The sequence below is a fragment of the Stegastes partitus genome, unplaced genomic scaffold, assembly GCF_000690725.1.
Source record: "Stegastes partitus isolate 25-593 unplaced genomic scaffold, Stegastes_partitus-1.0.2 Scaffold1076, whole genome shotgun sequence".
Classification (NCBI taxonomy): domain Eukaryota; kingdom Metazoa; phylum Chordata; class Actinopteri; family Pomacentridae; genus Stegastes; species Stegastes partitus.
Genome location: NW_007578807.1, coordinates 251,016 through 266,839, shown reverse-complemented (window position 1 = coordinate 266,839; position 15,824 = coordinate 251,016). Strand labels below are relative to the sequence as shown.

Below are 15,824 nucleotides of genomic sequence, written 5' to 3'. Positions count from 1 at the left end.
AACACCGGCTGAACAATCACACATTCAGCAAACGTGAGAAAAACAAAAACAAAGGGCATTTGTACCAAGGAACAATAAGAGATATTCAAATTAGTACACCGTTTATTAATTTGCTTGTAATTATAAAGAATGTGCAGACTGGGAGGAAGCCGTCACACGTTATGATGACGGGATGACCGATGCTTGTCCCCCTTTGTCCCAGATGGGTTCAAACATCCTAAATCCACAGATAAACAATGGCAGCTCTGTAAATCACAGCTCACTGACAACAACAAGCAGCCTGCATGCAGACACTCACACCAGAGCTCTGCTTACGTCCTTTTGTTATTTGCATGTAGCTGTAATCAGATCCAGACAACAGAAGGACTGAGCGCCTTCAGTCATCTGTTCATGTCGTCTAATTGCTGCCAGCAGTTACAGAAACCAGGAGCTGAATTTAGAGGCGTCACCACAGCGAATGACTCTGATGTGCAAGTTTAAAACAAAAGATGCGACAGAATGGAGACAGCCAAACACGACTCTCCCCGTCGGGACAAGTTTAGACGAGAGATGACAGCGACGGTGTCAAATGAAAACCTCCTGAAGCGTCTGGCTGCAGCATTTGGCAACACAACAAAGAATAAATGCTGAGGGATGATGTGCAATGCATCAGTCAGATGTAGGAGATGAAGAAAGCGCAGAGCAGAGATGGAGAACACTGAGGAGAACTTCTCTTCTGCCCAAACCTATGAGTAAAACACACTGTCCACAGACCCGTCTGAGTGCAGGGCACAATCAGTCAATCAAGTAAAAAGGTGTGTTTTAGTGCAAATGTAAAAATGGATCTAAAACAACAACAGTACACAATTTAAATGGAGACGGTGTGAGTGACGACGGGCAGAGAGGAGGACAGGAAATGTGAGTCGACTCTAGGCCTCTCCAAACATGCAGGAAGATTCTTTATCAAACAAAACAGGCTTGTGCTTGTAATAAGTCAGAACGTCTGCCAAGTTCATGCAAATTCTTGTGTCATGCCTGCATGTCTGTTTGTTTCACCAGCTTCATGTATTCATCTACATGTGAGTCCAGTAGTGGAGGGACTGAGATGCTGAGTGTGTGCTTCAGTTACCGTCTCATGAAATGTCACTTTGACAGTCAGCGGCCCAACACATGCAGATGCTTGTTTATGTCAGCGTGTCGTGTTTGTGAAAGCAACGAGACCAAGTCCAGAGCTGCAGCAGCTGTGGGTCGATGACTGCTGTGTGCTTGTGTCTGAGTGGGCACCACTGGACCAAGTGGAGGAAGAGGAGGAGGATGAAGAGGGAGACGGTAATCGGAGGAGGCGATGCTGGATGCTGGGATGCTTGAAGAGGCTTCACATCTGGTTGGACAAGCCTGGCCATCGAGCAGGTTGCGTTCTGGACCACGTCTCTCCCCAGACCCTGAGTGCGACTGGTTCTTGTCATGTGTGACTAAATTGTGATTCTCATGGTCCTGTGTGGGGTTTTTTGGTTTAAGTCCTCTGCAGCTTTTTCAGCGCGTTTGGCTCTGATGGCTCGTGGTTGGGCTGGACTGGTTTGGTTTGATTGTGTCCGGGGTGTTTGACTGAGCCAGTTGGGTGGGGTTCTGAAGTTCAGGCAGGAAGACAGGCGGTACCGGTTGGTCTGGCAGTGTGGTTGTTTGTAATGAATTCAGTGGGTCAAAGCAGAGTTTGTTTCTAGACTCTGGCCACAGGAACCTGGATGCAAAACGTTTTTGAAGTTTGTAGCCGATGATTTGAAATGCCTGTTGTCTCAGCACCACAGTGGTCCAGAGGGTTCTGTCCCATACGGTCTGCTGATGCGTCGTACTGCTGGAACCGAGCCTTCCTACAGTCTGGACAAACTCTTTCTCCTCTGTGGTCCTGGGCGAGAATGCGGTTCAGGATGGAACAGTTGAGCTCTACCAGAAAGCAGCACCACCGGGACCGTGAACCAAGACTACGTTCCACTGGTTTGGCTTCAAAGCATGCTCGGTGCTCCAGCGCTGCCACCATGGCACTAAATCTTGGGTTTCCTCACAGAGTCTGAGTTGGGCTGACTGAGTGAGCTGGACTGAAAGGATAGCAACCAGCAGGAAGAGTTGATTAATGTCTGTTCAATGTGGAGCTTCTGAGCTGGCCAGGAGTAACGGTGTTGTTCGGTTAGGTCTGCTTGGTTCAGAATCTGGCTCTGGATTAGAAATTCAGTCAGTAGAAGGACTAGATTCAGGTCAGGCCAGGATGGGATGTGGTTCTGGTTACTTGTTCAATGGGAACTACTACTGGACTCGGGTCGGGCCTGACTGGTGGTCCGTGGAGCACCGTAGAGGGTCACTGATGCTATGTGGTTGTTCTGCATCACCTGGGGAGGAAAGCAGTCAACAGTTAGCGTTGCAGGTCGATTCACAAACAGCAGCGTGTCAAACCCGAACCCAGGGCTTATGGTTTAAACACATCTCACACCAATGAAGACGTGGGCTCCAGACTGCCTCCAGAATGGTCACATACAGAACCACTGTTTGAGTTTATGCAAGTTAACGTTTCACTTCGTTGGCATGAGCGTGTGATGATCATGAAGTGCTCCTCTGGCCATAGTGGTGGAAGCCCCAGCAGCTGACACATGAAACGCTCCATGAGCTGCTCCATGATGAAGCAGTCTACAGGTGACTGTTCAGAAACAGAACGAGGAGCCAGAGGAGGCTGGTGGAGATGGAGAGGCCCTACCTGACCCTAACTCCTATGATGAGGAGCAGGCAGGGAGACAGCGACTGACATGAAAACGAATCACAATCAGGATCTTGGCTTCCCACGGCTCAGTGAACATAATCAACTGTGGTTCTGACATTTAATCTGCCCTGCACTCCAGGAAACCTCTGCACACATGAAACGGTCCATGTAGAGGAGACGACTGGGTTCAGCGCGGCTCAATCTGGCATTAAAACAACATATTTCACTCTTTTCTCAGTAAGCTTTGGTCACATACCTCTCTGACTGAACCTGCATGCCGGGCATGTCGGGGGCCGTGGACAAGCGTAGCGTCCGTCAGTAACCATACGTTCAGCCAGTGAGGACTTCAGCTTGTGCCCAGTTTATGGAGTGAATCTCAGACAACCTCCACGAAAACACATTTTCTGATGAAATGCTGATCTGTATTGCAAACACCAAGCCTGACGTCACTAATAATGCTTAGATCAGGGCAAAGTCAGCTACTGACTGATGAACAGCCGGACTACAGCAGGGTTTGGGAGCTGCCACAAACCATGAACCCACATCCTCAGTTGCTGCCACCAGTGAAAGCTCCGTTCAGAGCCCTGACATGCTTTGCATTCTGGTAGCATCCACCTCTAAATGACATTGCTCCGATTCTCACCTCCTTCTGACTGAATGCTGTTTCATGAACACATGGCACCTGTCTGACACACTGACAATAGGATCAAAGAAAGAAAGACAACCAACAACCAAACTTCTACACTGTAAGGCCAGCCGAAGCTCCAGAGACAGCACGTGTTCTGACCTCAAAGATCATCCTCTGCAGGCCGAAGCAGAAGGTGGAGCCAAAGGGGTTGGTGTTATTGGCTGATGAGGACCTGTCAAACACAAAGGTCAGACAATGTCAGCCACGCGTCCAGTTCACGACAGGAACCATCTAAGTGTGTTAAGTTAAAACAACATGAGGACCTGATCTCACAGACTGTATGTGGAACACATTTAAAACAGCTCAACCATGTGTATCCGTAGTTTACCTGTGAAGCACGACAGGCTTTTCCATCGGGTGGCCAAGCAGCTCCTGAATCTGATCCCACTGAGAGAGAATCAGAAAGTTAGCAGACAACTCAAGACGACAGCGCTGGGAGCAGACTAACAGGAAACCCACTACAAGGTCATGAGAGCCTTATAAAAGGTTGACTGGAAAAGAAGAAGAGCTTGTAGCACCTTCGAGATGATGTGTTAGGAGAACCCAAACGTAACACGACAGATCTACTGCAATGGATGTTTAAAGCACGACTGGGGCACACATAAGAATCATATTATGGGACGTTGTCATATGACTTCATCTGTGGAAACATCCAAATGACGGGAGCTGCAGTTTTCTGTACACCACAGGTGACATTTAAAATGACAGGTCGAGGGAGTAAAGGCTCCAGGAACCTGGAGCTAAACAGCTACCTGTGAACTTCTAAAACCTTACAAAGTGGGAAAGCCACATATGTTTATGGCACGAAACAACCGCTTTACTAACGATGCAAAGATGAGGATTTAGAAAAAGTGATGCCAGAGCAAAGTAACTGACAAGTCCCAAACTTATGATTGTTAATCAGAAAGCTGAAAAGATTGTGTCAGCTCATCACTGGCCTTCCACAGCGCCCCCTTGTGAATTTACAAAGCTGACCTCTGGCTGGTGTACTGACCTTGCTGTAGGTAGTTAAGATGCAGTCTTCTGTCTGAGAATCAGCTCCTTCTGGAGCACATGGAGTCAAAAACAGAGAAGCAGACTTCAGATCAAAGAAGGGTTTTGAAAATAATCCCATTAAAGTGACTGCTGAGCCTCAGATGCGTCGTCATGTGTGATGAGGTGGATGCGTAGCCAACAAACGTCTTACCTTTTTTAATGACCAGTGGAATCTTAAAGTCACAGCGATGATATCTGGGATGAGACAGAAAGCAGAGTTAAAATGGGTTCCAACAGGGACAGAAATGCAACACTGGAGGAGATAACAGCAGAGAAACATCATCAGCGATGAGCGAGACAGACAGACGTAGAAGTAAAACAGAAAAGGAGCACAATCAGGTCAACAAGACATAAAGACATTTACATATTGAAGTTGTAATGTCCAGGGTAGTTGGTGTGGAGGACAAACTTCTTAACCAGGTGAGTTGTCGAGTCAAACAGGATATCCTGAAAAATAAAAAACAATAATGAGGATCCCTTTGGCAGTACTCTGCTGTATGTGTGGCCAGAACAGCCCATTACAGTCCTATCTGCCACAAGCACAGGGTGAGCAACAGCAGATAAAGGCACAACTACACCCCACATCCTTCAGAAGAGGGACCTCTCTGTCAGATCATCTTAACAATGTCTGCAGATGAGCTCATCCTTTTACTGTCCCAGCCCAGATTGTCCAGATTGTCTGGGGAATTTAGACGGCAACACAACGCGGTCACGGCAGAAGATCCTTCGTGTCAAAATCTAGCTGACAGAGGGACAAACTCCAAACATCTAGAAACAAAACCTCAAGCGGTGCTGTCAAAACACTTGCGTGAATCCTGCTGCAGAACTATATCTACATAGTCCCCTGTCAGCACGTAGACGCAACTACAAGCAGGGAATTGATGAGCGATGACACCAGGTTGAGCTGGCATCCTCCCACACTGGGCAACAGTCCCGATGTGGAGGTTCTGAGTTCGAATCCCGCTCAGGGCTGATAACATTTTGGGCTGCAAGGTGGTGCAGTTGGTTAGCACCGTGGCCTCGCAGCTAGAAGGTCGCCGGTTGGCGTCCCGGTGAGGACACCCGGGGTCTTTCTGCGTGGAGTCTCCATGTTCTCCCCGTGCAGCGTGGGTTCTCTCCGGGTTCTCCGGCTTCCTCCCACAGTCCAGAAACANGTGGCAGCATCATGATGAAGCACGGCGGTGGCAGCATCATGATGTGGGGATACCTCTTGGCAGCAGGTCCTGGAAGGTCTGTAAAGGTGGAGGGTAAAATGAAAGCAGCAAAGTGTAGAGAAATCCTGGAGGACAACCTGATGCAGTCTGCGCAAGAATTGTGACTTTGGAAAAGATTATTTTTTCAGCAAGACAACTAAACGAAATGGTAAATACTTTATATCGGCAGCGTGTGTGATCAGCTGATATGATTACTGCACACATGTCCCAAGGCTGATTCTCACATGTTCTCTGACAGTTATGATGCATGTGTTGTTGTGTTTGTACGATTTTAGGAGGCTTTTGAAGAGAAAAGAATAAAACACAATAGTTTTATGTCCTGGTGGTAAATGCTAATGCATACAACGAAAACACATGAAGACAAATTCATTTATTGACAGAGGGAACCCCATATGTTAGGGGACAGAATCCATTTAGAGGAAGATTCCAACTACAGCAGGTTACACCGTTCTCTCTCTTTGTGTATTGAACAGGCTTAGACACAAAGCAAACGTTCAGCTAACGCCCAAAGTAAAAATCAGTGACGTAAATGTCAGTGTGAGCACAAAATAAAAACCTCTCAATCCTTTTCACATCCACGTTTTTATTATTGTTTTTTCATATCCTGGTTGCACACACAGAAAATGAACTTTGATGTCAATGAACAGTGAGCATTTGATTAATAAAGACCAGATGTTGCATTGAGTTGTTAGAGATTGCACAGCAGGAGCACATCTCCTCACGTTTAGGAGCAAAGCTTTCAGTCAACCTAATCTTTCTCTTTGCACTACATGATATTGTTATTGCCTTTGTTCCAGTGGACATGCTGAATAAATCTACTTATTTCTTCATACACAAAGTTATAGTATTCAAAATATAAAACACCACATTCCAATGAATTTCACAAGTTTTTGTTAAGTATGACCGACCCATTTCCAGAAATGGAGTCCACAAAAAATATTCTGAAGGAAGTAAAGTAGATGGGCAACAGAACACATGATACCAAGAGCAGACAATACGAAGCGTTAATATGGGACTATCATTAAACCGAAGCTGTCCGTTATAAATTACAACAATCTGATTGTTGATCATCACTCATTCTTCCATTCAGTGAAAAAAAGCCACACACAGACCTCCGGATTTAGTTTCCACTTGTTTTTCCATCCTAAAAACTTTAGAAAAACAAGGATGTGATATGTCCACCTGAGTTAGGGTGAGATACCCAGCACCCTACAGCTGCTCTCGCCCCTCAGTAGCAATGCTTCATCACAGCACTGACCGTCCATGGCACTGGGCTGGGCTTTCCAAAACTGGCTAATAAGCAGAATCTTTTCTTTTCTTCCTCTTGGTTTCCCAAAACAACTATATTTATGTACACTGTCTGAAAGCAGCATCTTCATTGACTGGATTCACTGCTGCCTCTTTCTCAGTTCATATCTTTGTCCCATCTGCTTCCAATGGAGCAAAGCTGTTTTGGGCGATGACCAGCTTATTCAGATACACCAGAGGGTGGAGAGACAGAGTAGTTTGTTTTCTCCTTTAGGTTTTAGTTGAAATCTTCTGTGAACGTGCACTTTTCTCTGTATCGGTTGCCATCCTCGACCTTCCGTTCGGTAAAGCTGCACTGCACTAATCACATGTTCCACAGTAACTACATGACACTGGTGTGGGCACTGAGTGTGGTCACAAACAACCATCCCACATCAACAGGGAGACAGAATGAAGCACAAACACTCGGATGGCGAAGAAGACAAGCCTCCTGCTTTTGGGAAACCCAACCCAACCTGCCCCTCTGCAGATAAATGACTGAGACGGCCGTAACACCATGTTAGCTTGCTGCTAGTGCTCAGTGACACACACACACACACACACACACACACACACACACACTGTACAATGATGCAGTTCAAATGCATTCTCAAATTGTATGTACAAGGAGATTCCTTTTTACAGAGGAGATAGAGACAGAAGTCAAAGACAGGCTCGGTGGGAGATGAGGCACAATGTTCAACAGCTTTGTGTTGCTTTTTTTTTTTTTTTGATTTTCCCATATTTGCTTGCACGAAAGCAAGTAAAACATTTTGAATATAGTGTTCATGACAGTAACATTACATGTGTTCCCCTACACAACAAGGAGGAACCACCACAGGAGGAGGAAACAGCTCATCGGAGGTTACAGGGCAGCCATCTCTCCTGAACGTCTGAAACCTGGGAGCCCACTGACAAAATGCTTGTATTTGTTGGCATTAGATGTGGAAATATTACCCTAGCTTTTGGGTTCCCGGTCTAAGAAACCACGCAGCGGAACATCAGCAACCACACCACCTCGACAAGGAGGGCGTCTGGCTGCAGGCATGCTGGAGCTGAACAGAACAAGGAGATGCAAAATCTAGCACATGCCAAAGCTCGAGTCCTAATCCCACTTTGTCCACTGCACAACACATGGCCACCGGAGCGCTCTTCCAGTCCAAGTGTGAAGAAGTGCTGCTGCTTTCCCTGCCTGTGTAAGAGGAGCTTTGTGTTTTCTGCCCTCTCTGTGGCTCAGGCATGCAGGGCCTCCTACTGGCCCAGGCATCTGGACACTGGCAGCCTTAGCATTGCACATGAAGACGTTTCAATACTGAGTGGTCTGAATTAAAATAATACTAATTTGAAAAAATTCCAGTGATTTTGTTTGAATGAGTCAGGTTCTTCCTCCTGAGTTCAATCTGATCAGAACGGAGGAGGAAGCATGAAGCCTGAGTGGATGCCAAGCCGCTAGCATCATGGAAATAAGAGCACACCACTATTTACAGCATTTGTACATCGACATTAACTCCACAAGTGTTAGAGCCGGAATACTTGAAAATCAGAGTCTCAGAACGACAAATTCATTGACTCGACCAATAAATCAGATGGTAGATATTCAGATTATGATGTAAACCCATTTGCATGTTGTTCAATGTTTGATTCCAAACAGGGATTTTAAAAAATAGCTGCAGTTGAACATTTAAGATCCTAGAAACGAAAACTAGACAATAAAACTGGCACTTTATCGGAGCGAGTTTGAATGCCAAAACTCAATTAAAACTGCTCCATCTTATGTATACATAACCCTAACCCCGTCATCATGTATACATAACCCTAACCCTGTCATCATGTATNTCTCTAAGTGTAGCCCTGTGATAGACTGGTTACCTGTCCAGGTGAACCTGCCTTCACCCTGAGTCAGCTGGGATAGGCTCCGCCCCCCATGACCCTAGTGAGGATTAAGGTGTAGATGATGGATGGATGGATGAGCGATGAACTTTCACAGCACGTGTGTCCTAACAGCCTGGACAGTCTCCTTCCTTTGTCAGTTCATGTTAAATAATATTTAAAGTGCATGCAAGTGAGCCTCAGAGACGTGTTTCTAAACACACACACATCAAACCAGCCGTGCACTGTTGGCATGTTGAGGATTTTCTGGGCAGGAACTTTTCAGTGACTTTTCAGGAATTTTCAGTGACACTAGAGCCATAATGTGCATGAGCCCTCTCACTAGCAACATTATGTTATAAAACACCTTAGCACCAGTTGCTAGCTAGCTAGCCATGCCTTTGTCTCGTAAACGCATCATCTGTTGATGCCAGAATTTGCGGAACGGCTCAGTCTCCTTATTTAAATGTCCTTAGAGGGATGAGATAAAGAAGAGTTGGATTGATTTTGTGAAACTCAGCATCAGCCTCTGCAGTGACCTTTTTACACTGAGTAGTTTAGCCAACCTTCATCAACAACAGCTGGGATTCACAAACACTCCAGCGGTACTCGTGATGATAAGTGGTGTCGGAGCGAACCCGGCCTCCATCCTTCCATCCTGTTACCATCGCTCACCGTGCCTTGTGTGCTCAATTTGTTACCGAGGGCAACCAAAAGTTCTGAATCCACAGAGAGCATTTGGGATTTAACATCTCGTCTGTCTGATTCGGAAAAAACAACTCAGGTCAGTTTGGGGTGAGCTTCTTCAGCAGGTAAGGTCTCGGCATTCCTGAGCAGAGAGGACTACTTTCTTCATGATATTGAACCCAGTTATGCGTACGTGGTGACTCGGTGATGACTCGGCGGTGACTCGGTGGTACATCAGTTATCTAAAGACATGTTGTACTTCCCCGGGCCATGAGCAGCTCCTACTAGGATTCACCATAACCATATTGATTTGTCACCAACACACATTAGCATCAGCAAGTCTGGTGCCAAACTTTAGGACTTCACCTCTAAAACGACACAACAAACATGGTTCGAGCAGGCGACCCAGACTTCCCAGTTAGTACAGCTGCAAACACTCTAAACACAGCTTTCATTCAAAGTGGTCAAAGGTGCTCAAAAACAAGTCTATGCATCCAGTCACATACAGCACAGACAGCCAGGCTGGACGTACCACTCCCAGGGTGAAGTAGTTGAAGAAGTAGTCGTTGCATTTAGAAGGAACCTGCTTGTGAGGCGATGGAGAATGGATCTTCATCTAAAAACAAACAGGAAACGCTTTGATTTTCATTTTATAGCAATTATATTGAATACAACTTGTCAAATAATGAAAACAGGGGGATACAGGGTGACGTCCAAACTGTTAAAATGAGTCATTTACAGGAATAGCACCGTCAACAGAGCAAATGTGTGATGAAAGCCCTGCTACCTTGTCCTCAGACTTGTAGAAGACTTTATGTGGCGAGCCCAGAGCACCCAGTACATCCTGACAGGAATCTCCAAAGAAGATGCATCTCTCCAGAGACCGGACTTTCGCATCCGCCATCACACCGAGACCACAACCTGCACTCACGCATAAAAGATCACCGATGAGAAAACACGGAAAACTGGATCTTTACAGTGTTCTGACTTCAATCTCAGCTACTAGAGACACATTCAGGGGACTGCAGCTAGGTCAGGGTTACATGATATAAACAGAGCTAATGCTAGAGAAAGAAACACATTCAGCCTGACGTGACAACACAGAGAACAATGCACTGCCTGTGAAACATGTGGACAAGCTGTCCAGCAGTGTCACACAGGAAGAGGAAGTCGTCCTTCGCAGTGCTCCAGACAAACAGGTGTAGAGATGTGTGCTACCTGCAGTGAGGAGGCGGAGTCTGAGCCCCAGAGGCCCTGCCCCATCTCTCAGGACATCCACACACTCTGCATAGATGTTGCCAAGGAAACAAGCCAACGGCATCGCAGGAGCTCTGAGGACAAAGACAAAGAATGTTTGTGTCCCTTATTACGGGCCTTCTTCATTCAGAGGCGGCGGCTTTTTTATCATGTTTTCTTTGTTCTGCCAGTTTGCAACTGTGGAGGCTTCAAACCCGGCAGACATAACAAGCTCAATGAGGATCTCAAGCAATTACGTTTTCCCCAGGCCTCATGGGAGCGTTGGGATTAACCGCACCTTGTTTCTTGCAGGTTGTTGCCAGTGTAGATGTGCATCCTCTTGACCATGGCCCCGTGTGGAATCTGCAGGGAGGCCAAACCCACGGCAAAGTTAGGCTGCCAAGGCAAACAGCTGGGAGTAGTAAGGACTGGTGGGACCACATTAATATAAAAGAGAGAGAGCTATTCCACGTACAGAACGAAGTGACAAAATGTGACAGAGGAGCGAATCGACCGACCCACACAGCAAAGTGTTTTCAGTGATTGGTGACATTGTGTTTTAACCCAGCCTGGAGCTCTTTCAGACAGCAGCCTTTAATCTGAGAGGTTCAAGATCCAATCAAACGTCACCGTGACTCAGCAGAGCTCACTTCATCTGGTGCTCAGACGACTGCGCCAATCACACCCAAGTGAAATTAAAGCAGAGGCTTGTGGGTGTTCAGACGTTTTAAAGCCTTTTATCAGGGCGATACGTTTTCTTGGCCCCCAGAGGACGCCGCTGAATGCATCACTTCACTTACATGGAAATGGGACCAGACTTGGTTTGAGCTGAAGGAAAAGGCAGCTAACAGTAAGCATCGCTCACTGAGAGCATTTTCAATAATGCCAACTTAAACAAACTGATTAAATCCTACATGTCTTGTTTTTTCCTGTTGTCATTGTGTTTTGTGAAAATCAATGGAAAATAATTCTATGACAACTGAGGCAGGATGATTTGAGGAAACGTGTATTTGCAATTTTTCTGACAGATATTGTGAAAGCAATTTGATTTGCAATTTGATTTTTTGGGCATTTTCCCTGTAGCTAATAGAAACAGTAGTAAGAGACAGGAAACATTGGAAAAGAAGGCAGACGAATACCACGCAGTAAAGGTCCGAGCAGCCAGGACTCAAGCCGGGAGTTTACTGCTGATTGCATGAGCGTGCGTGCAGGACGTGCACTTCATTTTTTAAAGTCAAGCTTCACTTTAATATTCACTGTGGACCAGATTTTAAACAGGATGGAACATTAGCACATGACATGCCATCAACAGCCTGACTGTCAGACAGGAGGGCAGCATCACATGTTAAAACCAAAGACATGACAGGATAGAGCCTGGGCCACACATGCTGCATGACGGGCATTCTATATGTTCTACATAAGTGCAGACCACTCTGAACTGCAGCCTGTGTGATTTGCAAATTAAATTGCTTCAAATTGTGAATTTGGTTAACTGTTTAGGGTGAAATATGTCTTGAACATGAAGCAGTATAGATCCATCAGTGTGCTAACCCTAACCCTGTCATCATACACACTGATGACAAGGTGAAGCAAACACAGCTCCACCTCAGAGCGCCTGCATGCAGCGCAGTCACTTCAATCACAAGGCTGGCCTCACTCTCCCGGGATGAGAGGAAACGACCACTCAGCTCTTCCTTAACGGGCTGCCAAGCAAATCAATGAAGACATTCTCACCTCATATTTTGGAGCTTCGTTCCATGAGTCCAGTTGAAAGGAGAAGGACAGTCCTCGGAAGTTGAGATGGAACAGCTGCTCTGCAGCATTGTACACTGGACAGAGAGGCATGGAGGGGACAGTGCTTTATAAAAGGCCACATAATGAGATCAAAACATGGCTTTACTTGTCTGTTCAAACATTGTGTTTGTGCTTTGAGGATACCTCCAGGGTGCGTCGCTCCAAATGACTGATCTATTTGCTCTATTGTGGGGGCAATGGCCTGAGAGTTGAAATGGACTCCACTGAAACACACACACAGGTTTAGTCCATGAACATTCATACAGGCTGTGCTGCATTAGCTGAAGGGCTACTGCCAGCAAAATGGATTCCATCGAACGAAAGATAACCAGGAACACATAATGGAAGTAAGGCATTAACATTACTGTGACGTCATTCACAAAGCAGCAATAAGGCCGTCTGTGAGGAGCCGGGACTCCAAGGTGGTCTCAGCAGCAACAGAACAACATCTTTATGCCAATATAAACCACAGAACAACACAGACTCCCGTTCTGGCTGCAGCAGTGCTTATTCCATACATTTGATTATTTACATTTCTTCTTACCAGTATTTCAGCTTGACTTTGCTCAGGTCATACACTTCAATCACCTTTAACACAGAAAGATAAAGAAAAGGTTAGCGCACAAACGTCCAGCGTCCAACATCTCTACCAGCTACAGTCAAGCTTTTTCACCTTGAGTCTCTGATTTGTGGCATCAAACAGCAGCTTAATCCCATCCTGAGTCAAGTTCAGTATGAGGTCATGGCTGAGCGGCGTCTGCAGGGGAGACAAACAAACTCGTTAATTAGCAGAGAGCTGTGGACGTACAGGAACGCCAACGGAGCTCGGATCAATGCTTTTTATTTCTGCTACATCTACTGAGTTTTAGGACAACGCTGGACTGCAGCTTTTACAGCTTCAAACAGACGGTTGGGATGTCCAATTGTGACAAACAGAAAACGGAGACGAAGGCAGAGGTTTGTCTTTCAGGGCGGTTAATGACATTAATTCTGCATCCTAATGATAAATGGTCTTTTTCAATGTTTTTTTGGTGCTTTTATTGTCATTTTTATTGTTTGATCGTTGCTCTTTTTCCTAAAGCAGCCTGCACTAAAATACAGCAGAGCTGCAGGTTATTATCAGCGAGCAGGACGTTTATTCACATGCTGCCACCGGCTGATGCCAGTCTGTGTCTGATGGTGCTGAGCTGACCTCTGGATCAGTATTAAACTGGACTATCTCAGCAGAACTTCAAAAACAAACCTCCCCGGCTCATGTGTTCAGAGCCAGTAAATTAGTCTGAATACAGCCGGATCCTGGATTTTAGAGGCTTTCTGGAACATCGGAGCCTTTTATATGCACATACGCCGCTCACTGGACGCAACAAAGACCCCTTGAAGTTATTTAAAGTAAAGAATTGTCACTGAACTGGAAATTTTAAGGTAATAAAAAAACAGTGCTCTCTGGTGGACAAATGATGTAACAGCACAGATCTTTAAGCGCATACAGTCAGTATAGTTGGCAGGGTGGCTGGATACCTAATAAGCTAATACACAGTAATTTAGCTGAAAATGCTGTGAAAAAAACTAATATTTAGGACTAAGAACAATCGGAGCTCCTGCTGCTGCCTCAGAGAAGCTGTTTGCTGCGCAAAAGGCTTTCTTGTGCTTCAGTGTGTGACAGAGAGCTCATGACAGAAGCGCAGCCTGGGCCACTTACCTGTTCACTGTATAGCACCTGGACATTTTTGATGATGCGGCAGTGTTTCTGAAGGATAGAGATGGCCTGGGAAAATGGCATCCCTGAACAAAAGCAGTGTTTCTTAAGCAGGTTTGACAATAATGGACTTTCAAAGCAGTATATTGTAAATGTGGCTTCTGACATATATGAAATGCTGATATTTGTTAATCTAGATGAGTTGGGTTCATATTAAATGTACAAAACACCCACCTAAGGCGAATTCCCATTGCTCATTTCCGAGTGATCTCTCAGGCACCACCTCCAGATCCAGCATTGGCATTAGTGGGGGGCAGCTCACCTGAAGACACAATGGGACCCTGCAGGGACCCTCTCCCTGATCACAGCACTGCTCACAGCGACGTCCGGCGGCTGCTTTAATTCATAACTCTGTGTCCGTGTCTGTCTGAAGCCACCACGGTCATGAGCATCAAACAGCTGCTCAGGTCGGCTCACAGCAAGACAAGAACCACCTTATCTCATGTCACACGTCCTTGGCATTAAAACGGTACCAGAGGAGAAGAACAACACGTGTAAATACTCCAGATGTCACCTGGCTACAGCTTCCTGGGACGTCTCAGGTGAACGAGTCGCCAGCACCGGCCGACAGGTGGACACAACTAATGACGCAATCTGTCAGCAGCCACAGACCCGGCCAGCCCTCGATCAGCTGCTTGTTTACTTGGTTCCCACAAATCGATTGAAAAAACAACCTGCATTCACTGAAATCCTACAATCCAACTTCTCCGACAAGCTCCAGGTTAATAACGGACCGCTGTTCGGCTGCGTCCCGGGTTCCCTCCGAACCGACTGATCCAGAGGCTAAACACATAAAATAATTGTACAGAGGCACGACAACAACTCCTTCAAACCCAACAACTCTCAGCGTTTTCTTTGTATTTGTCACAGCCGGGCGGTTACGAAAGCACCAAACGTTGTCAACAACACGGTCCTGCGCTACGAGCTAACGCTAGCCTTCAGCTAGCTGCCTGCTAACAGCTACAAATATAAACACCGTTCATGAGCGAGAGAAGCCCCGAAATGCAAGACAAAGGGGATTATCTACGCGCTTCAGACTGGCACGACAGAAACAAAGAGAGCACGCCAAGCGTCGGCTGTTTTTTCCTTTCTTCGCTCGGTCGGGCTCCGGAGCTAGCTGGAGCTCGCTGTACCTGCCGCTAGCGCGCAAACTCCCGACTGCTCGCGATGAGACGCGTCCCTGGTGACTCATAAACACGTCGGCCGGTAAATGCCCACCGTGTCCCTTTCTCGGCTTTAATGAGCCTCAATGTCAGGAGCAGATAAGGGCAGCACAGGGTCCAAACAACAGCAACTTCAGGCATCAACAACAGCCAGCGGGATCAGCTGATAACTCGACTTCCGGTGTCCGCCGCACGTCCTCGGTTGGCGTGATGACGTCACGGTCAGCTGACACTAACAAAAACTAATCCAAGATGTCCAAATGTTTTTCACAGTGAACTGTATTATAAGGCTGCTTTCTCCAAACCTCCTCCGTCTGTTCTCATCACAGCCATACATTCATACACACATACATACATACATATATATATA

At 46.3% G+C, this 15,824-nt stretch overlaps 1 protein-coding gene across 2 annotated transcripts; it reads right to left on the bottom strand.

Moving 5' to 3' along the window:
• Nucleotides 1-84: 84 nt before the first annotated feature.
• phaf1 (phagosome assembly factor 1) lies at nucleotides 85-15,613 on the bottom strand. 2 transcript variants are annotated; one of them, XM_008295787.1, is made up of 16 exons: nucleotides 14,466-15,613; nucleotides 14,235-14,317; nucleotides 13,209-13,292; nucleotides 13,080-13,123; nucleotides 12,680-12,759; nucleotides 12,476-12,570; nucleotides 11,040-11,104; nucleotides 10,724-10,836; nucleotides 10,293-10,426; nucleotides 10,038-10,121; nucleotides 4,813-4,895; nucleotides 4,600-4,643; nucleotides 4,408-4,457; nucleotides 3,742-3,800; nucleotides 3,513-3,585; nucleotides 85-2,360 (listed from the first exon to the last, which is right to left on the bottom strand). In XM_008295787.1, exons 1-16 carry the CDS (start codon nucleotides 14,533-14,535, stop codon nucleotides 2,265-2,267), a joined length of 1,257 nt encoding a protein of 418 aa, XP_008294009.1. In that variant the 5' UTR covers nucleotides 14,536-15,613; the 3' UTR covers nucleotides 85-2,264. The 2 variants fall into 2 exon arrangements, with proteins under 2 accessions (XP_008294009.1, XP_008294010.1); XM_008295788.1 differs by having other exon boundaries at nucleotides 4,408-4,454.
• Nucleotides 15,614-15,824: the final 211 nt, after the last annotated feature.

What these genes read in the sequence shown, in the direction of transcription:
- phaf1 (XM_008295787.1), bottom strand. Translation starts at nt 14,535, where the DNA reads ATGCCAATGCTGGATCTGGAGGTGGTGCCTGAGAGATCACTCGGAAAT. An exon ending in GCAATGGGAATTCGCCTTAG is followed by an intron (nt 14,318 to 14,465) that starts GTGGGTGTTTTG and finishes GCTTTTGTTCAG; the next exon opens with GGATGCCATTTTCCCAGGCC. An exon ending in AACAACCTGCAAGAAACAAG is followed by an intron (nt 10,837 to 11,039) that starts GTGCGGTTAATC and finishes CTTTGTCCTCAG; the next exon opens with AGCTCCTGCGATGCCGTTGG.